Source organism: Chaetomium tenue, assembly GCF_020726465.1.
Source record: "Chaetomium tenue strain MPI-SDFR-AT-0079 chromosome Unknown F5144scaffold_1, whole genome shotgun sequence".
Taxonomy (NCBI): Eukaryota; Fungi; Ascomycota; class Sordariomycetes; order Sordariales; family Chaetomiaceae; genus Chaetomium; species Chaetomium tenue.
The window spans coordinates 4,558,414-4,582,748 of NW_027117329.1; the positions used below are offsets into that span (position 1 = coordinate 4,558,414).

The 24,335-nt window shown below is 57.2% G+C and overlaps 7 protein-coding genes across 7 annotated transcripts; 6 read left to right on the forward strand and 1 right to left on the reverse strand.

Moving 5' to 3' along the window:
- Positions 1-888: 888 nt before the first annotated feature.
- F5144DRAFT_637972 (putative NRPS-like enzyme) lies at positions 889-4,763 on the forward strand (the record flags this gene model as incomplete). The annotated part of the gene is made up of 6 exons (XM_066792679.1): positions 889-1,235; positions 1,302-1,354; positions 1,425-3,585; positions 3,658-4,016; positions 4,079-4,623; positions 4,727-4,763. The coding sequence occupies exons 1-6, from the start codon at positions 962-964 to the stop codon at positions 4,761-4,763; spliced, it is 3,429 nt and encodes a 1,142-aa protein (XP_066649053.1). The 5' UTR covers positions 889-961.
- Positions 4,764-5,089: 326 nt separating this feature from the next.
- On the forward strand, positions 5,090-5,811 carry F5144DRAFT_557223 (uncharacterized protein). Its single transcript, XM_066788007.1, has one exon. It carries the CDS (start codon positions 5,232-5,234, stop codon positions 5,469-5,471), a length of 240 nt encoding a protein of 79 aa, XP_066649054.1. The 5' UTR covers positions 5,090-5,231; the 3' UTR covers positions 5,472-5,811.
- On the forward strand, positions 5,794-7,748 carry F5144DRAFT_557225 (Sialidase). Its single transcript, XM_066788008.1, has 2 exons — positions 5,794-6,809; positions 6,878-7,748. The coding sequence occupies exons 1-2, from the start codon at positions 6,244-6,246 to the stop codon at positions 7,536-7,538; spliced, it is 1,227 nt and encodes a 408-aa protein (XP_066649055.1). The 5' UTR covers positions 5,794-6,243; the 3' UTR covers positions 7,539-7,748.
- Positions 7,749-8,204: 456 nt separating this feature from the next.
- On the forward strand, positions 8,205-13,151 carry F5144DRAFT_480976 (RNA polymerase I-specific transcription initiation factor RRN3-domain-containing protein; the record flags this gene model as incomplete). The annotated part of the gene is made up of 11 exons (XM_066785259.1): positions 8,205-9,374; positions 9,425-9,522; positions 9,575-9,769; positions 9,826-9,850; positions 9,909-10,061; positions 10,117-10,190; positions 10,256-10,557; positions 10,830-10,873; positions 11,303-11,474; positions 11,954-12,297; positions 12,531-13,151. The coding sequence occupies 11 exons, from the start codon at positions 8,205-8,207 to the stop codon at positions 13,149-13,151; spliced, it is 3,198 nt and encodes a 1,065-aa protein (XP_066649056.1).
- A 3,453-nt stretch (positions 13,152-16,604) lies between these two features.
- On the forward strand, positions 16,605-20,618 carry F5144DRAFT_59509 (glyoxal oxidase-like protein). Its single transcript, XM_066790657.1, has 4 exons — positions 16,605-16,752; positions 16,831-17,356; positions 17,410-17,569; positions 17,626-20,618. Exons 1-4 carry the CDS (start codon positions 16,696-16,698, stop codon positions 20,228-20,230), a joined length of 3,348 nt encoding a protein of 1,115 aa, XP_066649057.1. The 5' UTR covers positions 16,605-16,695; the 3' UTR covers positions 20,231-20,618.
- An 891-nt stretch (positions 20,619-21,509) lies between these two features.
- On the forward strand, positions 21,510-22,770 carry F5144DRAFT_589176 (uncharacterized protein; the record flags this gene model as incomplete). The annotated part of the gene is made up of 2 exons (XM_066790007.1): positions 21,510-22,458; positions 22,682-22,770. The coding sequence occupies 2 exons, from the start codon at positions 21,510-21,512 to the stop codon at positions 22,768-22,770; spliced, it is 1,038 nt and encodes a 345-aa protein (XP_066649058.1).
- Positions 22,771-22,982: 212 nt separating this feature from the next.
- Positions 22,983-23,381, reverse strand: F5144DRAFT_454407 (ankyrin repeat-containing domain protein; the record flags this gene model as incomplete). Its single annotated transcript, XM_066784957.1, has 1 exon — positions 22,983-23,381. A coding segment is annotated over one exon (399 nt), but the record flags the coding sequence as incomplete, so codon positions are not given.
- Between the last annotated feature and the right edge of the window lie 954 nt (positions 23,382-24,335).

Genomic DNA, 24,335 nt, shown 5'->3' on the forward strand with positions numbered 1-24,335 from the left:
ATTTGCTGGCGTGGCATGTCCCAAGACACTCACCGTGAAGGAGAGAACGCTGGTCAACATGGTTATTGCTGTAATGCCTTGGTCTAACACAGGGGGGTTGATACGATTGTCGGAATGTGTTGATTCTGTCTAAGATCTATCCAGCCCCAACGGGCGGCCAGCTTGAGAATTAAATACACGTGGTGTCTCTCACCACCTTCTCCCCTTTGACGGTTTGCGAGCCGGAGTCGGCTACCTCTCTCGCACGGAACCGTCTATCTGGATCTCCCCGTGCCCCCTCGGTACTGCTGCTGTCAACTCTACCCAGATATGCCCCTCTCCCCTCTCGCCACTGTAACTGCAGGAGTACCGAGGAGGCACGGAATGCCGGAGAAAAGCGGGGTGTTGTGATTCCCCGGAGGCACTCAAACGGGGCCCGGATCCCGGGGCCGTAGAACATTGCTCATGGGAGATGATGGAACGGGAAGCATGCGACTCCTTGGGGAAATGGCAACTCCACCCGAAGCCCGAAAGGGAGAAGGAACAGAGCCAAGTTCCTGAGGCCGAAGGAGAGAAAATAGCCAGCCGTCGTCATCTGTAGTATCGGACCTAATACACGACGTACCGAAGCATCCTTTCTAAGCCACCCGGTGCTGTGGTACCGTAAGCTCGGCCCGCAAAAGGTAGCTGGGAACTCCGGCCTCCGTAGTGGTGGCCAGCCGTCTTGGTACCGGCGGCTCACAATTGACGGCCTTTCCTTACGGTGGGAAGGCTTGGTAGTGCCCTGGCCCCTAAACGAGGGAAGGGCTGAAGTCGGTCACGGGGTTTTGGGCCGCTGCAACATCAACATCTGTGTGTGCTACTAAAGACGCACCAGTCCATGAGAGAGACATTTCCTAACCGGCCAGTATCTACTCAAGAATCGCCCTTACTGAACGTGTGAGCTAATCACCACGACATAATAAACCAGAACGCAACGACTATGTCTGAAGCCCGACCTCGTGACGACATCCCCGAGCTGTTTCGAGCCTCAGCCGCCGTAGCTGGGCGGCTCACGCACCTGATCCCCGACGAGCTCGCCCTTGCGGTCCCTGACCACCCTTTGTTTGGCTATGCCAAAACAAATAAGCCGGCAGACGGCTTTATCGATGTCACAGCGCGCCAGTTCGCCCGTGGTGTTAACCGTGCCAGTTGGTTCCTTTTAGACCTCCTGGGAGAGCCGACCAACTTTGAGACGATAGGCTACATGGGTCCCGGTGAGCAATACCCTTCGATGTAAGCCCTGCGTATTGTTAAAGGCTGACTGTGCATGCCATGCCAAGGTGACTTGCGTTACTTCCTCTTCCTATTCGGGGCCATCAAAGTTGGCTATAAGGTCAGTTTTGGGACTGGCATAAGTAGCCGCTGCTCCTCGAGCTTTACTAACACGCCCGGCGGCCGGCCAGATGCTTTTTACCTCGCCTCGCAACAACCTAGATGGGCATCTCCACGTACTCTCAGGGGCCGACTGTCATATATTCCTCAAAGCCAACGGCACAAACGTCGACAGCATCCTGGAAGCACGGCACATGCAAACCGCAAACGTACCGGAACTGGCCGACATGCTAGCACAAGACACCGAGCCCGTCGCCGTGTACCCATACACCAAGACATTCGAGGAAGCTTGCATGGACCCATGCCTAGTGCTGCACACAACCGGATCAACAGGCTTGCCCAAACCCATCACCTGGAAGAACGCCAACCTAGCCTCGTACGAGGCGTGGCGGACAATCCCCGACGTGGGCGGCTACGTGCCTACAACGGCTGTCTACCAGCAGGCGCGGCGGGCCTACACCAGCATGCCGCTGTTCCACACCAGCGGGCTCAACGCAGGCATCACCTGGAGCCTGCTGTGCGGCGTGACACTCGTGTACGGCGCGCCCAAGGTGGTCCCCAACGCCGGGTATGCCGACCAGGTGCACCTCCACGCCGGCGTCGACGCCACCATGGGCGCGCCCAGCATCTACGAGGAGCTGAGCCGCGACCCCGAGGCCCGCAAGCGGCTGGATGGGATGCAGTACGTGGTGGCGAGCGGCGCGCCACTCTCCCAGACGGCCGGCCGCACCATCTCGAAGCACTCGCGCGTCATCTCCAACCTCGGCTCCACGGAGACATCCTGCCTTCAGCGTCTCTCACCCTCAATCGCCGACTGGGATTACTTCTACTGGCACCCGACCCATTCCGGCATCGAGATGCGCGAGCACACACCAGGCCTCTTCGAGCTCTTCCTCGTGCGCCAACCGGGGCTCGACAAATACTACCAGGGCATCTTCTCCACGTTCCCCGACATCTCAGAATGGAGCATGAGCGACCTATACGAGCGGCACCCCGACCCGGCCAAGCCGTTCCTGTACCGGTACAAGGGCCGCAAGGACGACGTCATCGTGCTCAGCAACGGCGAGAAGGTGAGCCCCGCGCTCATGGAGGCCGCGCTCAATAGCAGCCCGCTGGTCAGGGGCGCCATGGTGGTCGGCCGCGGCCGGTTCCAGCCCGCCGTGCTGCTTGATTTGGCTGCTGGCCACCCGCCGCAGACGGTCAAGGGCAGGCACGAGCTCGTCGACCAGCTGCTTCCCTTCATTGCCGAGGCCAACGCCCATGCGCCGGCCCATGGCCAGCTGGACCGGTATCACGTCCTCTTCGCGGACCCGCAGCGCCCTGTGCAGTACCTGGGCCAGGGCAAAATCCAGAGGCTGCAGACCTACGTGCTGTACGAGGCTGATATTGAACGGCTGTACCGGTCGATCGAGGAGCCTGAAGAGCTCGCTGGGCTTGGTGGGGATCTGCCCCCGCTGGACTTGAGCAGCAAGTATGGCGCGGGTGAATGGCTGCGCGGGGTGATCGCCCAAGTCACGGGCCTCAACCTTAGTGACGACGATAGCGACATCTTCGAGGCTGGTGTTGACTCCCTCCAGGTGATCAAGATGGCGCGGGAGATCCGCATGGCGGCTAAACGGGGGCGGGCGCCAGCAGGCCTCGCTGAGTTTTCTCCCAGGTTCATCTATGCTAACCCAACAGTGAACCAACTTGGGGCTCTCGTGCTTGGGGCACCTTCGCGGCATGAAGTCGCAACGTCACCACGAGCCTCAAAGAAGGAGCTTGACGAAAAGCCCTCCGCGACAGTTCTGGAGGAAGTCGAAGAAGCGACCGGCTCAGAAACGCCGCCCTGGTCGTCCGGCTCAGACTCGGAAGAGGACGATGCTGCTGACGCGGACCTGGCTAGGATCTTACTCGAGGAGTACACCGGCTTGCTGCCCCCACTCCGGCCAAGGTGGCTATCCACGGCCGAACAAGCAGGCAAAATGACCGTCGTCCTCACCGGTAGTACCGGATCCCTGGGGCCGTACATACTGGAAGCGCTGAACCGCAACCCGAAGGTGGCGCGTGTGATCTGCCTTGATCGCAGTGACAAAGCAGCGGGACGGCACGCTCTGTTGTGTTCTGCACGTGGTTTTGCCCCTTTACTACCGTCGCGTGTACAGTTCCTAAAGGCCGATCTGTCGCTGCCGCAACTTGGTCTAGGGCGTGCCGCATACGGGATACTTGTGAGCTCTGTGACGCATATCATTCGTGAGTAACTCTTTCCCCGCCCCTTCCAAACAAGCGCCACGGCGTTGGGAGTGGTACCTGACACGCCAGTAGACAATCAGTGGCCCGTCAACTTCAACTGGCCTCTGCAGTCCTTCCGGCCACAGATCCACGGCGTTGTCAACCTCGCTCATCTAGCCCACAGGTCCCGGCACAACGCCTTGGTGCTGTTTGTATCCAGCGTGTCAGCCGTAGCGTCTTTACCCAGCGGCACGGCACCGGAGGCACCGGTTCATGACGTTTGTGCCTCGGCCCCGATGGGATATGGCCGGTCCAAGTTGATAGCCGAGATCTTATTAGACCGGGCTGCGCAGCGCAGCGGCGTACGCTCCGCCATTTGCCGGGTTGGCATCGTTGCCGGGCCCGTCGAGAGCAGGTCGGGAATGTGGAACAAGCATGAGTACATTCCATCGGTAAGTGTGTCTGATCAGCACGCATATGATAGCCAACAGCACTTACCTTTTTCTCACCATAGATAATCATTTCATCAGCCCACCTCGGCATCTTCCCAGCCACGTTCCCATCACGAGACCGAATCGATTGGCTCCCCGTCGACAAGCTGGCCATCATCCTCCTAGAAATCCTACAAACCGTTTCCGTCACCTCCACCCACCCCACAACCACACCCCCTCCACAAACCAGCGGCGCCCAAGTCTTCCACATCGTCAACCCGCACCCCGCCTCCTGGAGCACCGACCTCACCCCCCTCATCACAAGCGCCCTGTCCAACAAAGTACGCACAGTGGACTTCGCCCAGTGGGTGTCAGCGCTGCGCGCGAGCGCCGAGGACGCCCTCGCAAACCCGAGCGGGCATCAGCACATCGATATCGATCTTGACCTTGACCGCAACCCTGCCATCCGGCTACTTGAGTTCTATGAGGATGTGGCGGCGGCGGCGGCGGCGGCGGATTTGCTGCCGCGTAGGTTGAGCTCGGGGAGGGCGGAGGGGGCGAGTAAGGCGTTGGGGAGGGTTGGGCCGGTGGGGGAGGGGTGGTTGAGGATTTGGTTGGCGCAGTGGGGGTTGATGGATGGAAGATGGGGGGGGGCTTGAGCGTGATGGGTTGGGGTTCTTGGGGTTGAAGGTGCTGTGATTTGTAGACTTGTGGGTAACGTAGGTACCTAGGCAAATACCTACCTATGTTTCTTGGAATCGCGAGTAGAGAATACGTATCTACCTAGGTAGAGTTTGAATTCATGATTAATACATTTGGATAATTACATGTACGGTTTGCGTGTTGGGTAACCTGAACCGTGTGCTTCAATGAGCCCTGGGATTTCTATTCCAAGGCAGCAAGGACTTCCAATTCATCTCGGTAAGCAGGCACGTTTGATAATAGAGTCACCGGGTTGAATGGCTGTAAGTTAGGAAGATGGGTAGTGAGGTTCGGGTTGGGGTTAGGGTGGGATTTTTGATTTCATCCAAGGCAATCAGATTTAAGCCTAGAAGCCAAGGGCTGGGCAAGTCTGGGTAAAGCAAAGCAAATATGTCCCCATATTAAGGTTGCTTGTATTGTGGCACGCCTTAGTTTGCCGTGTCTTGGTCTTCGACCTCGCCGCTCCGGAACTATGTAGCCCCTTAAAGGTGGTGGATACGGGGGGCTTAGTTTCTGCCCACGAAGTACGGACTGATGGGATGGAATTCTGTAAGTACCTATCCCGTGTTATCCCCTCGCCTCTTTTCTTTCTTTTTGTTGCTTTTTCCTCTCTTGCATACTCGGTTTAAGCAGCTCCCTGACTACCTAGGTAGTACCCATAATAACGCGAATCCACAGCCAAAACGGACGTCTAGTTGCCTCCGGCTTGTAACACCGTCCCATCCAATATCCATCAGCAACATACCCATTACTCTCTGGCGGTCTAAACAATGAGGGGATTGATCAAGTTGTGGATGGAACGTAGTATGAGGAACATGTTTGATGTATGTATTTGGGTGGGCAGGCAAGATCTGAGGTTCCGCTCTCCAGAAACACTTTTATCATCAATGATTGTGGAAATAAATTAACCCGGTAGCTCTGTCTTCCCGAGGAATCAAATCGCAGAACAGGACTCGGGGATAAGACCGAGCCCCCAAAGAGGAGAATTTCGAGACGCTCGGAAAACCAACTCCTAGAATCATGCCACTAGGCCTAATTAGCAGCAATAGTGTAGCTAGGAACTTGCATGGGATTCACCGCCAGTTGTATGTAGCCTTCGTAAGCAGCGGCTCAGTACTATTTCCGGACGGCTGTCAAGCACATGAATCGACCCGACTCCAGCCAACTTCCATCCAAGGATACGGACACACGGGGCGTATTTCCGGACGCCCTTTACCCGGGGCAAAGACCATACGATGAGTCTGTGTGTTGTTACGCGTGATCAAAGGATTGCATGGTTCTACACTAGTGTCCATGTACGGGTTTGTTTGCGAGCCTTGTCAACGGTCCAGAAACCCGGTCATTGGCGCGCCTGTACCCGGGTACCCGGGTATTAACACACACAAATCAGCCAGGATGGGGTATCCCGAAACTCCGTATCCTCGACCGACTAAGTCAACAAGTGATCTCATACAATAGTTCTTAAACCCCAACATTCCTTTGCAATGGACGTGAGTGTCAGGGAACGAGAACCTACCGTCTCCAGCGCACCTCACAAACCAGCACCATGAAGTTCACTCTGGGGCTGGGTCTGACCGCAGTGGCATTCATTGCCAGTCTTGCCAATGCCCAAAAGGAACCGCCAAAGGAACCGCCAAAGCCACCGCCGAAGCCACCGGGGCCGAAACCTCGTCCTTTCGGCACTTTTGGGGAAAATGTGATCTGGTGGCCGGATGCCAACCACACCATCTTCTACCCCCGCATCACCGAGCTCTCGGACGGTACCGTTCTCGCCACGGCCGGGCTGGACAGCTCTCCGAACGTCTTCCCCATCTTCAGCTCCAGTGATGGCGGGGCGTCTTGGAAATGGATTTCCAACATGACGGACCAGGTCAATGGGCTGGGCATGAACGCACAGCCTGCGCTGGCTGAGCTCCCGTGGGCCGTCGACAAGTTCCCCGCCGGCACCGTGTTGGCGAGCGGAAACAGCTGGGCCCGTGGGAACAGCACAAACATCGACTTGTACGCGAGCACGGACAAGGGACACACGTGGGAGTTTGTGAGCAATGTGGCCCGAGGCAGCGGCCCCAACACCGAAAATGGGAATCCCTGCATCTGGGAACCCTATATTCTGTGAGTGTGTTCCAAAGTCCAAATATGGATGCCATCAGCGTGTTACGTTACTTACAAAACATGTCAAGTCCTTACGAAGGCACCATCGGTGTCTTCTACTCGGATCAGCGGGATCCTCTCCACGCACAGAAGCTCGCCCACCAAAAATCAACCGACCTCGTGAACTGGGGTCCCGTCGTCAACGATGTCGCCTACAAGACCTACACCGACCGCCCCGGCATGACCGTCATGTCGTACATCCCCCCCATGAAGAAGTGGATCCTCGTGTATGAGTACCCCGGCACCCCCTCCCTCAACGCGAGCGGCGGCGAGAGCTGGAACGGCGACGCCTACCCGGTCTACTACCGCCTCGCCGCGTCGCCCTTCGAGTTCGACAACGACCGCGGCTACCCGATCGTGATCCGCGGCGTCCAGCCGGGCTCCAGCCCCTACGTGGTGTGGAGCCCCACGGGCGGGCCCAACGGGACCATCATCGTGAGCGACAACGACCACTCGGATGTCTTCACCAACAGCTTTGGCGGCCAGCCCGACCGGTGGGAGGCCCACGAGACCCCGCAGATGAATGCTTACAGCAGGGCCCTGCTCGTGCCGGCCAAGTACCCGGATCATCTCATGATCTTGGGTGCGGCCAGGTATTCGAGGACGGTGCATAGGCCGCTGTCCATCAGTGTGGTTAGTGTCAAGGACCTGCTGAAGAAGAAGCCCAATGATGCGAAGCCCATCTATTGATGATGGTAGTGATTCAGGCCTAGAATGTGTTCATGTTGGGATTTAGAAAAAGTCGATCCGATGAATTGAAAACATAGAACTATGCCCAAATTTATTGCACACCAAAGGATTGTATCGAGTCTGCTCGTCGGCCGAAAAGTGGCCTGGCTACGCGATTGGCGCGCGCCATGCTCACTTAAGTATTTGATTCAAGTGCGAAGCATTCTGCTGGGCGGCGGGAAATGTATTGTGTACAGATTGATTACTGTGGGTCGTTTCGGGCTCCGACGTCTGACCGCCTTCTGAAGCAGGCATCGTCCCCACTGCGCACGTGCCTTTCGCGGGGAAAATAGTCGCTTCAAAAATAACTAATCCGTAAAGTCGACATTTTCCTTCAAGAGGGTGGATACAACGGCAGAAAGCTCAAAAGACACCAGCCTGCGGGTTGACCAACAGCTGGATTCCCTCTCTATCATCGGGCTGCAAAAGAAAACAATTATGTCCGACCAGTTGTTGCCCGCAGATTCGCCATACCACCAATCGACGACCCCTTAACCTCTGTCGATTTCTCCCCAAGTCCACCACTTGGGCCCTCACACCCCTCGACGTCGGTTGTGTCGTCGAGAAGATTGCGTCGACGCCTTCTTCACTCGCTGAACGGCCCATTTACAGAAAACAAACCTTACCATGACGACCCTCTCATCAATTGCGCGCAGTTCCGCGTCGGTTGCCACATCATCCCCGATAAAACCGATCCTACGAAAATCCACCTCGGTGCTGGGCACGCGATCACGATCCGAGGACTCGGACGGGGCAGACGAGGATGAACCCCCGACCAAGCGACAGAAAAAAACAGTCGCCTTCAACGAAGATTTGAATATGATCAAGGAGATCAACAGCAAAAGCCTGGAGGAAGCGAAACGCGAAGTGCGCCAAGCGCTGGAGGGGCACAGCCGCGGGGACGACGAGGACTACGACAACTTGAAGGATATCTTCTTGCCAAAGAATGCCACAACCAACGAAGACGAGGACGAGGACGAGACGACAAAACCCCAAGACTTGATCGTCTACGTCGTGGCGCTGACGGGATACGTGCCGCTGCTCGGCCGGTCGTGCTCGGGTCTGCTGCGGAGTGTGCTGCGGTGCAACTGGCTGGAGCGGGACGAGAACTTCGCGCGAGCATACATCCAGCTGCTTGCGGCGCTTTCGTCGGTGCAAGGGTCGCTTTTTACGCAGGCGCTCACCATGATCGTCGACAAGTTTACCGAGACACGGCATACGTCCAGCGTAGCGGGCTTCGAGCCAGTCGACCCGGAAACCAAGAAAAAGTGGCTACATGTCGGGTTGAAGTATCTCCTCGAGCTGTTCCCGGCGGGGCAACACATCATTCTCAGCTTGGTCGCGTCCAAGTTTCCGTTCACCGAGGCAACAAAGGCGACCCACATGGAGTTTATCGACCACCTGCTGCGTCTTAAGGCTGCGAGGCCGGGGCTGGAACGGGATATCATGGAGCTGATTCTCTCGAGGCTGGTCAAGCTGGATGTGGAAATGACGCTGGATCTGGAGAATGACGACGACGAGACGACGAGGGCGGTGCTGCGCCAGCTGGGCGCGTCCGATGCGAAAAACGAGGAGGACGACGACGATAGCGATGTCGATTCCGTCCTCAGCGATGACGACGATCTCAACGAGCAGGCTAAACGCGTGCTCACGGTCAAGAATAAGCTGGAGACGATGGACGCCATCCTCGATTTACTGTTTTCGATTTACGACCCGATATTTGAGGACCCAGAAAGCCCCGAGGCAACCGAGGCGTTCCAAGACTTGTTGAGTGACTTCTCGAATGTCATTTTGCCGGTATGTACTCTCGAGGTTGGGACGCATGCGGAGGCTGACAGACAGGGCAGCATCTCAAGTCACGGCACACTCAATACCTTCTTTTTAAATTTGCCATGAAGTCCCAGCAGCTCATGGAGATGTTCATTGGGACCCTGTTTAACCTTGCGTAAGCTTTCTTAGCCAACCTCGTTAAATCACACGGCGCTGACCGCCCTCAGATTCGAGTCAAACCGGCCACCCGTCGTTAAGCAGGCTGCGGTTGCTTACTTGGCAAGCTTCACTGCGCGCGGAGCCATGGTTCAGAGCGAACAAGTGCAGCTGATCACCAAAACCTTCCTCGACTACATGGACCACTACCGCGCCGTCCACACTGGCTGTCGCGGGCCGGATGTGAGGCGATACAGCCAGTATTAGTAGGTCATCCCATCCGAGACAAGGTGTCAATGTTTGCGATTCTAACGGTCCTCAGTGCATATTTCCAGGGCTTGCTTTACGTAAGTTGCGGCAAAAGGGGTGTTTTTCTACCTCGTCGTGTTCTAACTTTACATCTAGATCTTCTGCTTCCGGTGGCGCGACCTGATCGACCAGGATCTGCTCCCCCCCAGCCTTGACTGGGACGACCCAGCTTCCTTTGTAGGACAGGAGTTGCCTTGGATGACGGGGCTCAAGTCTCGCCTCCAAGCCAACATCGGCAGCAAGCTCAACGTAAGCCGCCCCCTTGGCTGCGCCTGGTCACCACCCACTAACCCACCACCAACAGCCTCTCAAATGCTGCTCCCCAATAATCGTCGACGAGTTCGCCCGCCTCTCCCACCACCTCCGCCTCATGTACATGTAAGCCCACCACCCATCACCCCTTCCATCCTCCGCCCATCACTCACAACCACCCCCCCTCCTAGCTACCCCCAAATCGAAAAGAACAAGTCCGTCCACCTCTCGCAGTTCTTCACCGGCAGCTACGCCACCGGCGGCGCCCTGCGCGACTCCGGGTTCGAGTTTGACGACGAAAAGTGGACCCATCTCGAGGCCTGCTTCCCCTTCGACCCGTTTCAGCTGCCCATCGCTAAGCGCTGGCTGGATTTGGAGAGCAGCTATGTTGCGTGGCGGCCGATGGCGCTGTTGGATCGGGAGGGGGAGGGGGAGGAGGATGAGGATGGGGGGAAGGAGGAGGACAGTGAGGGGGAGGGGGAAGGGGATGATAGTGAGTTTGAAGGGGAGGAGGGCGTGGTGGGTGGTTTTCAGGAGGATACTGCTACGGATGACGAGGGTGCGGAGGGGTATGCTTGATCTGTTGCTGCTGCTGCGGGATCGTTGGGGTGGCGCGATACATATACCCTTTGATGGGATGGGTGAGGGGGCCGGAGAAAGGGATTCAGGGCCGTTGGGGGAGCTGCTTTTCAAGTTGAGTGATACTATACTAGGGAGGGGGGCATTTTGCGGCATTGGTGTTGGTGTTGGGGTTTGCCAAAATAGCAAGCATATTCTGGGCGTTTTGGTTGATTATAGATAGTCAAAATGTTGAGATGGAATGACAAGTAGATGAGATGAGAAGAATGAGACCGTTTGAGACTCTGAGTATTTGGAATGGGGCCCACTAACAACAAGGTTTATTTGAGTTTTGGCGGCGCGGCACAGGCCACGGGCTGCCAATGACAGGGGCTAATCTTTGTTGATAGGCAGGACAGGTGGTGACGAAGGGCGCTGACACATGACCGACTCCTTCTGGACATTTTCTTATCAACTGCACATTTAATAGTCTTGGGTCAAGGACGCCAACGTTGTCATTTCTTACCATTACGGAATCCGAAACTGGGTGTCCGCATCTATATTTGAGTTTTTAGTCAACGTCTCATTTTTTGACCAGGTATGGCCCCTTGAACGGCTGGAATCTAGCCCAGGATCAGTGATTTGTGTTCTGTGATGTGATGTTGATGCATGACGTCCAGGTATTCGGCGGGGAACTTATGGCTGAGAATACAGTGATGGCAGATGACAGCGAGTCGAATCGGCCCTCGTTCTCAACGTTTTGGAGGAAGTCTAAAGAGGCACTGGGTGGGAAAAAGATTCGGTTTGTGGAAAGCAAGCCTGCAGGTGGTCCTTGGAGTACTGGTGCATCGGGTGAGTTTGTCTGTCTGTCTTTCTATCATTCTTAATTCCCTTTCCTGGTTTCCGAATCTTCTTTTCGACCGCGTTCGTCGCGGACCAAGTCAAGTGATACAGTCTCTTTTGGGTGGGTGGACTCAGTGATGGCTTGGCGACGGCCCGTTGTGGTGACCAAGATTTGTCAATCGGACAAAAAGACGCCATCGGGGCATTTGTGGTTGGCAGGCATCCTGGATTGGGCAACGGCACGGACTGTTGCCAGCCTTCAGGGTGCTCACGATTGAGGGGAAGTTGACGATATCTTGGCGGGCCGGAGTACCTTGATGGCCGACAACGGGAGATATTCGTTTATGTGTGCTTAAGATGGAGAACATGTTCCGGGTGTTTATTGTTTCGTTTCGTCGTTTTGTTTCCCCATCATCCGTTTCGTTTCACCACCCATCACACCTGCTTCCTAATGCGTACAAAAACTAAAGCGAAACATCAAGGGACAGGTGCCCAAGATGATGCAAGCACCGAAGCATCACAGGACAAGACCCAGGCCCGCAGAGCCCAGGTCCGGAAGGCTCAGGTCCAGCACCGGCAACGGAAGGCCAACTATGTCAAGCAGCTCGAGATGGACGTTGCCCGCATCCGTGAGATGATCGAGGCCGCTGAGCAAGAGACCAAGTCTCTCTTGGACGAAAACAAGGCCATGAGGGCGCAGATCTTACACGCCATGAGCAAGAAGGCGGCACCCTTGACTCTGGACCAAGGGGTACATCTCCTGCAGGAAATGCCCCAACCATGCGAACTTAGTGATGCCGGCAAGGCCCTGCAACAGCAAGGAGCAGAGGATGTCACCATCACCCTCGGCTTCGACGAGGTTATGAACGCGCCGACATTCTACATCAGTAGTCCGCCGCCTGCCTCAACCCACACTCACCAGCCCTCTCCCCGGGAGAACTACCCAACTGATAACTCCTTCCCCGACCTGACTCCCGCGCAAACCCAAGCAGCAATCAACTTCATCCTCGCGTACGCACCCCCCTCCAACCACCTCCTACAAAGCACTAAAAACTAAGCTAACAGCCCCCCAGCCTCGAACACCTCTGCCGCGCGCATTTCCATCCATCACACTACAATCCACCCCCGCCAGACACCGTGTACACCAGCCCGCTCATCGGCCACGACGGCCACGGACACACGCTCATGGCGACCAGCCTCGCACTGCGCGACGCGCCCGAACACATCTTCAAAGCCGCCTCGCGCAGCGACCGCCTGCTCTTCCCCAGCACGCCGCCCATCATCCTACACCCCACCTCCACGCCCACACCCCCATCCACATCCACCACCATATCCCCCAGCCCTCCCGGCACCACCAGCGACCACCACAGCACCACAGCCACAACCACCCCCAACCCCCAAAACGACACCACTCCCCCCCTAACCTGGCGCAGCACCTCCCTCACCCTCCGCTCCCTCCACGGCCTCGCCTCCTCCCTCAACCCGCACGACGGCGTCGAGGTGGCGCCCGTGCAGGCGTGGTTCGAGCTGGTGGGGCGGTTCGGCGCGGAGCGGGTCATGGCGGCGGGGGTGCTGGAGCGGCTGAAGCGGGAGTTTGTGGGCGTGGTCAAGTGTTTGCATTATGGGGCGAGTGTGGAGAGGGGGGTGTTTGAGAGCGTGGTGGGGAGGGTTTTGGGGGATGGGTGATTGTGGTGGTGGTGTGACTAGGGAAGGGGGATGGGGGTGGTGGGGGATGGTGAAATTGGGGATGGTGAGGTGAGGTGAGGTGAGGTTGGAAATGGGAGGTGCGGTTCAATGGGGATCATGGGGAATGGGGGGTGGTGGTCTGCTCTGGGAGGCAGTCAAGGCGTAAGCGCCGCGGGAAGTGAAGGGAAAGGGTTTGTCGTTGGTTGGTGCTTCGGCATCAAGGACCAGCGATGAACATGTGCGTTTCCCCTTCCACTCGACTTCCCAGCGCCCGATTTACTCGACCTGACAAACAAAAAGGGGGTTTACGGTGGTCAGGGGCAATATCCGACACAACACTAAAGATTGGGAACACCATGCAACTATGTTCGGAGATGAGATCTTGATCTTTTTACTCGCCGTCGGTGTTCATAATAACGCTTACCGCCGGGAAAAGACTACCCAAAGGTAGCGGTTATTGACTTGGCAATGTTTACTTGTCTCTGAGCATTCAACTTTTACCCCTGAGCAGCTGACTCTTGAGTGAAGCGACACATCTCGCATGTAACCGCGGAGAGCGAGCGAGATGTTCCATGTGATTCGCCTCAGCTTCGGTTCATCTCGACAACACAAATCCCACAGTGACATTGCAGAAGAGATGTGCTGTGTGGCCCGAAGCGTCGAGTAGGCAATATATTGGACACCTCGTCCCACGCTTTGCTGCCTCGGTCGATATTCCGAGATAATCTGCTGACCGAGTCACATTCTCAGAAACTACCATCAGCGCGAGCAGTCAAGCAATTTGCACTCGCCCCTTAGTATGAAGTGATAGTGGAAGGATTGGTTCGAAGCATGGAGCGCGAGATGTGGTGGCGTTTGTGGTGCGTGGTGAAAGACCGCAGGTCTGGACGGGCTAACGGTCGGTCCATCGGTTCTTGGTATGCGGCTGAGGCCGGGTGCTGGCCTGCTTTGGTCTTATTCCCGACCTGGAGCAAGACACCGACGGTCGGACGATTTTACAACCGGACTGACGCGACCCAAACGGCGAGATGTCGCATTGCAGCAGGGTTTTGGGCATGATGCATGAGGTCTCCACCGCTTCGTGTTGGCCAAGGTGCGCGGCACGCCAGATCCGACGGGTTCACTTTGGCATCTCAGTGAGTCAAGCAAGTTCAGGCTTTCGTTGAAGGTTGGCTTGTTGACGCCCGATTTTGAGTTGCGGGTTCAAGGAATCCGGATGAGGTAAAGCGCATTTACGATTCAATAGTGCCGTGTGCGCGATTGGCGCCAGGCGAGCAGGAGAGTTTTGGGATTTTGCTCGTCAGATTCCTGCTGCTGTGTTGTTGAACGTCAGATCGACAAGCGGACAGTGGGGTGCAGGCAGATACGAGTCGAGATTCTGCAAGCAGGGGGTCGTCATGTATGGTGGGACGGGTGGTCAATTGCCTCACGCCGCCGAGGGAAGCCTAAGAACAGAAGGATTTGGCAATGATAAGGACCGGCCCTACTGTGTGTGCAGTGATGGGAATTTATTAGAGTTTTGACACGCCCGGAACAGCTCACGGGAGTCGATCCAAGATCAGAGCTGGTCCACGATGATCTGCCGATCTGTCAATCCTTGACCACTATGAAGATCGTCCGTGGGGTCAACATGGTGGAGGGCCTGGCGGTTCCAGCCGCGGAATCGACGAGAAAGGCATCGGATGCCGACCTGAAAACCCTTGAATTCGACCGAACACCGTCCGGCAGCCGGCGCATCCACACAGTGGCGAACGAGGGAATGCGTCCGGTGTGGGGGAAAAGGCTCGGTGGCTCGTTCGATTCGATGCACAAAAAGATAGTTACCTACTTTAGACATGCCAGCGTGCTCACCCGGTGGAGAGCGCCCAAAAATAGGGCTCTTTCAACACGTGTCGCCCATGCCTTCTTGGACATTGGATGTGCCTTCCTGGATAATTACTAGTTAATAAAATGTTTTGGCAAACATCGGGGGAGCCGGGAAGGCCGGCAAGGGTGCCAGGTATGGAGAAGATCCAGACTGTTTTCCATTTTCCTATTTTCTTAGGAAAAGAGCAACACCGAAGGCTGATATTTCGTGCCTTCCAACACCTCAGAGGTTGGTTGGTTCCCTTGATTGCTCCTTCCTCTGTCAATCTTGTTGGAACCCATCTCGGGCAAGCGCGGCGTTGCGGGAACAGACCGGCCAAGCCCCGCACTGTCCCTTTTCGTGCATTCAGCTCATGCTTTGTGAAATTCTCGAACCATTCCCCAACCAATGAACAACCACCACAATTGGGGGATGAATTCTCGTTGCTCCAAAAGTGCCCACCAGCAGATGGTCTCTTTTCGACTTCCGTCACTTCGCTGATGGATCTGGACCATCAATTTTGAGTTGTCCGTTCTACCCAATAGTCGGTCCCGAAGCGGGGATCATACATTCAATAATCAGTCAATCTTGGATGGGGAACGAGACAACCACCATTCAGTGCATCGACGGTCAATTGACGTCGCTGCTCACTTCTCGTATTAACCATGGATGTGCAGCCACAAGCCTGGTGTCACAAGCCGTCCATGCAGTCACCTTTTCCAACGGATGCGCATTGGCCAACTCGTCCGAACCGTCGCCGGCAAGCAGGGGCCAAGACAAACCCGGCAGTTCCCACAGCAAGGGATTCGCGGTTCCTGGATCCTGGATGGGGCACGAGAGCGAGCCCGATCTGGACTTGCATCTTGGCGCCTTCATCTCCACATCAGGCCGTTCAGCCTTAGCTGGCTATCTGTCGGTCAACCAGGGGCCATGACGGACAGCTTGTGAACCAAAGCACAAGATCGACATGCCGTGGACAGCGACCGTCCGGGCATCAAGATGGAACCGCTGTGAAGTCACCGAAGCCAAGAAGATGGATGGCCGTTGCCGCCAGAGACATGAAGCCACCGATGTCTGCATCTCGCACGGCCGGCGCCAAATTCTTCCAGCCCTCGTCATTTCTTCAGGCGCTCCAAGGCCGCGCGCCAGAGAAAAGCCCAAAGGCGAGACCGTGATGGAGGTAGCCCACTAGCTTTGATGTTCAGAGGCGGCCGTCATTGCTGGCAATGGGTGTAAATTACGGGTGATGCGGATGAGCTGCACGGTTCGATGCCCTGAGGATCCCTGTCGTTGCTCACCAGCACAACCCCCTGCAATCGTGGACACCGCCGCCCTATCCAGACTCGTCCCACTCCTCTCGCTTCTTCCCTTGGCCAGGCGACCCAGGCCCATTCCGCTCCATGGGCTTGGCCACTCGCGCGGCCCTTGGACCGCTAGTTCGGTGGGGCTTCCCCCTGTCCATCCCGTTCCCAAAGAACAGGAAGAGCGCCCGTCGTTCTCGGGCGTGTCACCCATCGCGGGCTCGGCACGGCGGACCCGCCTCGTGGCTGAGAGAGAGCGTGTATATTTTGAAATGTCACCCCCCACATTCGCTCCTCGCTTCCTCTTTGCCTCTGCTTTGCCTTGACCCTGACGCTCGTTTGTCCTGTCCGGTTTGTTGGTGTCGGCGCCCGTTCCTCGGACGCAACAGTCTTCATCATGAAGGCCTCACCATCAAGGACGGTCTTTTCGTCCCTCATCCTGTCATCCGTAAGGGTTCTCCGGGCATGGATTTGGCCCCATTCAGATGTCTATGGGCCGAAGACAAATTTATCTTGCTGACTTGCCCGATAGCTCCCACTCTCGCTTGCCCAGCTCGCCATTCCCGAGGAACTTCCCGGAGCCTGGAGTTATGAAGGATGTTATACCGATGTGCCCGGCCGGACTATCAACAGTGCCTCCTACGCCGATGGCGAGGAGATGACGACCGAGTCCTGTCTCGCGTTTTGCTCTTCCAAGGGTTTTCCGTATGCCGGGACAGAGTACTCGGTAGAATGCTTCTGCGGCAGCAGCCTTGCTGCCGGTGCGGCCAAGGTTGCTGACTCGGCCTGCAACATGGCTTGCTCAGGAGATGCTACTCAGCCTTGCGGAGCCGGGGGCCACCTCTCGCTCTTCCACACCACCGAAACATCCGGACCAGCAGCGAACCCAGGCGTCAATGACTACAACCACATGGGCTGTTATACCGAGGGAACGACTGGCCGCGCGCTTACCTACGGCGCCGGCCTCCCAAGTGCTGACTTGACCGTTGCCAAGTGCACGGCTGCCTGCCGCGCGGCCAACTACATTCTCGCCGGTGTTGAGTATGGCGGAGAATGCTGTAAGTCGTGTTGTGGTCCATGGTTTGTGGCGAGCTTGGGCTGATATGAACAGATTGCGGCAACAGTATCGCGAACGGCGCTACTCCGGCCACCAGCGGCTGCAGTATGGTCTGCAATGGCGACAGCAGCGAATTCTGCGGTGGCCCAGACCGTCTCAATGTGTACAACTACCAGGATCAGTACAACCCGAGCGCGACCTCGACAGCCCCCCCGTGAGCCCCCGCGCATAAATAACTCCTGTGCCGGGCCATCTACTAACAAAGTGTAGGGCCCCTACTGGCGGCGGCGGCAACCCCGGCCCGGCGGCCGGGCCGTCTCAGCCCGAGACGATTGCCAACTACGACTGGTACGGATGCCGGACTGAGGCGACAGGCACGCGCGCCCTGAGTGCTGCCACTTTCGCTTCTGACGAGATGACTCTCGAGGCCTGCCAGGCGTTCTGCTCCGCTTACACCTACTTCGGCGTCGAGTACGGGCGCGAATGCTACTGCGGCAACAGCTTCAACGCCGGTTCCGTGGCCGCCCCGGCAGGCGACTGCAGCATGACTTGCCCGGGTGACGCCGACCAGTACTGTGGTGCTGGCAACCGCCTGTCTGTATACGCCAGGGACGGCACAGCACCGCCTCCGAGCTCAACCGTGCCCGCTGGGCCGACGTCGAGCTCTCCCCCTCCCGTCGTCACCGGCATCCCCGAGGGATGGTCTTACCAAGGATGCTGGATCGATGGAAGGCAAGGGCGTATCCTCCCGTACCAGGTTCCCGACAGCCAGACCAACAGCCAGTCGGCTTGCGCCAGCGCTTGTGCTGCGGCCGGCTACAGCATCTCGGGTGCTGAATACGGGGTTCAGTGCTTCTGCGGCAACGCCATCTACAACGGCGGCGTCAAGACTGCCGAGTCGGATTGCAGCACCACTTGCCCAGGCGCGCCGAGCCAGAAGTGCGGTGCTGGTGACCGCCTAAGCATCGTCTCCAACGGCACCCCCGAAATCTACGCTCCCCCGGCTCCGCAGCAGACCGTCGGCGACTGGGTCTACCAGGGCTGCGCCGTGGATAACATCAACGACAAGCGCACTTTCTACTGGCAGATCTTCTTCCCTGGCGTCATGACGCCCAAGATGTGCCTGGACCGCTGTGCCCAGTTCGGTTATCACGCTGCCGGCCTCGAGTACGGTGAGGAATGCTACTGCGGCGACCCGGCCAACATGGCTACCCGTGGCTCTACCTTCCGCCCGGAGTCCGAGTGCGCCATCCCCTGTGCCGGCAACGCTTCGGCCATCTGCGGTGGCCTCGCCCGCCTTACCACCTACTTCTGGACGGGCACTCCGTTCTACACGTGGGACTTCCCCACGGATTACCGCGCCGGCGAGTATCGGTTCCTGGTCAATGGCGTCAACATCCCGCTCATCACTCAGGAGACCATCACCGGCAAGGTTTCGTTCATTTCTAAGGGCGCGACAGGCCCCGGAAACGAGACGGGCGCTTATGAGTTTGACCCCTCCACGCTCACTTTCCGCACGCTCCACATCAAGACCGATGTCTTCTGCGCCGCCGGTGTGACCCTGCCCGACAAGGGCGGTCGCCAGCTCAACATTGGTGGCTGGGCCGGTGATGCCACCTACGGCACTCGCCTGTACTGGCCCGATGGCTCGCCCGGTGTCCCCGGCACCCACGATTGGCAGGAGAACGTCAACGTGCTCAAGCTCCAGGCCGGCCGCTGGTATCCCAGCGCCATGATCATGGCCAACGGTTCCGTCATGGTCATCGGCGGCTCTATCGGGTCCAATGATGCTGCTACTCCCTCCATCGAGATCTTGCCCTACACCGGACAGGCGCCGCTCTACATGGACTGGCTGGACCGCACCCACCCCAACAACCTGTATCCCTTCCTCTGCGTCCTGCCTGGCGGCGGTATCTTCGTCCAGTACTGGAACGAGGCGAGAATCCTCGACCCCGTCACTTTCGCGACTATTAAGGAGCTCCCCAACGCGCCCGGTGCTCCCAACGATCCCAAGGGTGGCCGCACGTATCCCCTCGAGGGCGCCGCGGTGCTCCTGCCCCAGAAGTACCCCTACACCGACCCGCTCGGCTTCCTGGTCTGTGGCGGCTCGACCGAGGGCCCCGGTAACGCGATCGACAACTGCGTGTCCATCTATCCCGAGGCGGCGAACCCCAAGTGGGAGATCGAGCGCCTGCCGTCGTTCCGTGTCATGTCCTGCATGGCCCCGCTGCCCGACGGCACTTACCTGATCGCCAACGGCGCGCTCCACGGCGTGGCGGGCTTCGGCCTCGGCGTCGGCCCCAACCTCAACGCGCTCATCTACAACCCGGAGAAGCCGCTCGGCTCGCGCATCACGGTGGCGGCCAACACGACGATCGCGCGCATGTACCACTCGGAAGCCATCACCCTCCTCGACGGCCGCGTCCTCATCTCGGGCTCCAACCCGGAGGACGGCGTCAACCCGGAAGAGTACCGGGTCGAGGTGTTCATGCCGCCGTACCTCCTCAACGGCAAGCCGCGGCCAACCTTCACCATCGCTAACAAGGACTGGGGGTGGGGCCAGACGGGCATCACCTTCACGCTGGGGGCGGCGGCGCGCAACGGCGCCATCACCGCCACGCTCCTGGGTTCCGTGTCCAGCACGCACGGCAACTCGATGGGCGCGCGCACCCTCATGCCCCGCGTCTCGTGCACCGGCACCTCGTGCACCGTCGACGCCCCCACCACGGCCAACATCGCGCCGCCCGGTTGGTACCAGTTCTTTGTGCTGGACGGCGGCGTGCCCGCCGTCGGTGTCTATGTGCGCATCGGCGGCGACCCGGGCCAGATCGGTAACTGGCCGCAGGGCCCGGACTTTACTACCCCGGGTGTTTAAGGAGAGACGGGGGGTGGGGATAAGGGGCTGTGGGGGGCAGTGGGGGAAGTGGGCATGATGATGTTTGTCTCTTGTCTTGGAAGAAAGCTGAGCTCTGCGTCTCGCGTCGTCATGATGGGTGGTGTTTTTTGTTTCTCTGCTTGTCTAATTGAGATGATGTCGAACTGCAGCGCGTCTATTTGGTAATTTTTTGAATATATATACACCTTAATCGCTGGCCCGTGCTTGGGCCAAACACATATCACCCCCCTCCCCCCCATTTCCTTGCCGTCCCATCGTTGGTGTCATCGAAGTGGAATGGAGTTGGATCAATCTCATTTGCAATCACTCAAACGCAGCAACTACCCCCGGAAAATCTTGTTTTTTTTTCTCTGACCCAAAACCAGCCCACTACCCAACCAGGTAGCCCGCGCACCCGAGAGCTTCTTCTATCTCCCTGGAATACCGAGGTAGGTAGGGTGATGTTGCGAGAGCAGAGCCACACGACAGGTGAAGCACACCTTCCAAACCTCGTGAACAATGTTCGTTTGCCGCGGCGTTCCTGGTTAGTGAGATAGTCTGAAAAGACTCGATTAGCCGATTCGCTAGGAACCTGTTCCGAGCTTGTGTTCACTGACTGATTGATTGGGAACATGCTACCTGACACAAAGCCAAAACAACCTGGAAATCTTCAATATTCCTATTCGCATATGTATTTAAACCTTTGAATCAATGCACACCACACAGCACACCACCGAATATCCACAACATCCACAACATCGAGGCCGATTATAAGATGGCGAACCTACCCCCCATCCCACTAGAGATCCTTCTCATGATTCTAGACGAGCTTCCTAAATCGTCAATCATATCATTCAGTCGGACTTGCAAATGGGCGGGGGCCGCCGTCGAACCACTACTTTATCGCAGCATCACCTTCAAGTTCCCCAAATACGAGTGCTATAATACCATTCAGCCTGTCCCGCCAGAGCATCCGATACACTCTTTTTTCCGAGCCATTCGTCAACGACCAGCTCGAGCCAGTTATGTCAAGGCTGCCACATTCCTCTCTCTCCCTGAGTCCACTACCCGCAGCGAACCCCCACCCTCCGATGTAAGATCTTTATGGTTAGAGGCGTTGGATACCCTCGAGCAAAACGGTACATGGGAAAAGATTCCGTCAATCCGGGGTGATATCGATGAAGGAGGGCTCGATGGTTTTCTGCCGATTCTCTTGGCCCTCCTTCCCGAACTCGAGACACTGGTAAAGAATCTTAGTATATCATTTGATGACGACGTCATGGGTCATCTCTTGATGCTAAAAAAAGTCGTGATCCGGAACGATCTCAACTCGGGCATACGCTACAAGCTTGGCTCTAGTGGGCCAAATCTCCTTTGCCTTCCTCGCCTCGAGCACCTTTCGACCGTCTTCTCACACGTCCGTGGCGAGTTGATCGCTGACGCCAACCTCCCAGCCCTTCGGACGCTTGAACTAACGGACCATATTTCAAACCCGTCAACTACCAAGGAGCTGCTTGCCAAAACACCCAAACTGGAGCGTTTCAGCTATTTCTTGGTCGAGGACACAGACTCTCTCCTGGAGTTCCTGCGGTGGGGCGATGACTACGGCATTGGCGACACAGCTCATGAGGATGAGTGGTCCGCCTTTGCCACGAACTTGGGCGGCGTTGCCGCAACGCTAAGGGTACTGAAAATATACGTCGATTTCACGCCGCCCGCTTACCCAGAGAATGTAGAGGGCAGCCAGGAGGCCTGGGAGTGGGTGAACCACGCCTCGGACCGCCGAGGGGCCATCGGTTCTCTCACGCACCTGCACAACCTGACCAAACTGGAAATACCCATGCATGTACTCTTCGCCTATCGCCCACACGGCATCAGGCTTCGGGACATACTGCCACCTAGCCTGAGAAAGCTCTACCTACGCGACGACTCCGCCTACTCGGGGGATATATATGATGCCCCTCCCAAATTAGTTATTCCAGCCTTGCAGTCATACCTCCTCGAGTCCGAGCCCGACGGCAAGGTGCTCTCCCTGCAAGAACTCCACTTCAAGCTGAGAACAAGCGACATGGCTTCCTTGTTCAGGAAAATGGACGTGCAAGACGGACTACAAATCGACGAACAGCATCCCCTTAGGCGGCTGGAGAGCGTTGCTCGGCAAGCGGGGGTGAGATGCATGGTACGCTTCCGCGTGCAGCACGCGAGCTTCCTGTCCCCCGAGCATGAATGTATGGATTATGTGGATGAAATGGTTTTGTATGACCCTAACGCCGTTTTCCCGGCTGGCGGGACGACCGAAACCGTCATGGATTCGACTCGTTACCCCACGAGGCGTCGGTTGAAGAGAGCAAGATGTGTCTTCTTTTCCCCGTTCGACGGGCCAATTACATGTAAATACCCATAGCTTTTCTATATCAATCATGCTCCCTAACACCTACCTAACTACCAAAGACCCGTTTGTTTATAATCAACCCAACTCCCGCCGGGCCATCTGCATCCGCTTCCTGTTCTGCTGCTCCAGCAGCACCAACTGTGCCTGATAATCCCGGGCTTCCTGGCTCTGGTCGGTCAGCACCGGTTCGCGGCCCTCCTTGTCCCGCGCATGCTTGTCGGCGCCCCTCTGGAGGAGCAGCGCTCCGGCCGTCGGGCTGGCCACGTGCAGCGGCGTCCGGCCTTCGTGGTCCCTCGCTTCCGCGTCGGCCCCCCCCTTGTCGAGAAGCAGCTCCGCGACGGTGCTGTCCATGGCCGTGGCCGCGATGTGCAGTGGCGTCTGCCCGTCGTCGTCGGCGGCCTCCGTGTTGGCGCCGCTGTCGATCAGCAGCCGGGTGATGGCTGCGTTGTTGGTGGCCGCGGCGGTGTGGAGCGGTGTTTGGTGTTGGTCGTTCACGGCGTCTTTATCGGCGCCGTGGTCTAGAAGCAGCGTTATGACGGCTTCGTCCTCGCGTGAGGCGGCGATATGTAGTAGTGTTGATCCCTGGTGGTCCGCCGCGTCCTTGTTGGCGCCGCTTTCAAGCAGAAGGCTGGCGATGGCGTCCTGCTTTCGAGCAGCAGCTACATAGACCGGTGTTAAACCATCCATGTCTGCCGCGTCCATGTTGGCGCCATTAGCGATAAGCAGCCGTACGATAGCCTCCTCCCCATTTGTAGCAGCAACGTGTAGTGCTGTCCCGCCTCTCATATCCCCCAGGTCCACATCCGCGAGACTGCGGATCAGCAGCTTTGCGAGCTCGTAGTCGCTTGCCAGGGCCGCTATGTGTAACGGTGACCGTCCAAATTCATCCCTCGCCTCGTACTGGGCTTGCTCGTAGAATTCGCCATCTTCTGGGAACATATTCGCCGGTTGGAGGAGCCAATACCATGCGTCACTCGCCTGTTTCCAGTGATTCATTCTCCCCATCTGCTCAGAGTATTGTTTCACTAATGCAACAACCTCATCCGGTTTGGGGAGCAGCCCTTCGACACTAAGTGCCGGGATAATGCTCAGATAAATTTGATCTAGACTCCCAAGTCTAGTGTTCTGAATCTCCTGAGCCATGGTCGACAGGCGTCTATTCCAGAGCATGAAACTCCCTCGAGTGTCGACGCTGCTAGAGTCGTCAGTTCGTAATTCGGTGATGTTCTCGCCCGGCCTCTTTGCTGCCTCCTTTGCCATAGCCCACATGAAATCTGAGAATATAGCGTGGGTATACACCGGCATGATGGGTTGCTGCAACGCAACCGCCAAAAGGGGTTCTCCGCCTTCTTTTTGGATCTTGGAACAGGTCGAGTATGTTGAATTTGAGTCATCATCACTGCGTAGTGATGGTGAGTCTGATGGCTTGCAATCGAGATCCGCCCAGTCCTCTCGATTCTGAGCTGCGTTGCCATCGACCATCTCATACCCTATGAGTCTGTGATAAGCCACCGATGACCACGTGTTATACCACCGGTCCCACGACTCGTTCCACTGCATGTCGACTAATTCATATCTGCGGATTGACGGGTTGGTTTTCTTGTAGGATATCCAGGACCCATGCACCCCACGTTTAATGGCCTTGTCATACATCTCGACTTGTATGATATTTGGTGCATCACGGGTAGTCCACCATTGAAGGTCTCGACGGAG

What these genes read in the sequence shown, in the direction of transcription:
- F5144DRAFT_557223 (XM_066788007.1), top strand. Translation starts at nt 5,232, where the DNA reads ATGGGATGGAATTCTGTAAGTACCTATCCCGTGTTATCCCCTCGCCTC.
- F5144DRAFT_557225 (XM_066788008.1), top strand. Translation starts at nt 6,244, where the DNA reads ATGAAGTTCACTCTGGGGCTGGGTCTGACCGCAGTGGCATTCATTGCC. An exon ending in ATCTGGGAACCCTATATTCT is followed by an intron (nt 6,810 to 6,877) that starts GTGAGTGTGTTC and finishes AAACATGTCAAG; the next exon opens with TCCTTACGAAGGCACCATCG.
- F5144DRAFT_59509 (XM_066790657.1), top strand. Translation starts at nt 16,696, where the DNA reads ATGAAGGCCTCACCATCAAGGACGGTCTTTTCGTCCCTCATCCTGTCA. An exon ending in TCATCCTGTCATCCGTAAGG is followed by an intron (nt 16,753 to 16,830) that starts GTTCTCCGGGCA and finishes CTTGCCCGATAG; the next exon opens with CTCCCACTCTCGCTTGCCCA. An exon ending in TGAGTATGGCGGAGAATGCT is followed by an intron (nt 17,357 to 17,409) that starts GTAAGTCGTGTT and finishes TGATATGAACAG; the next exon opens with ATTGCGGCAACAGTATCGCG.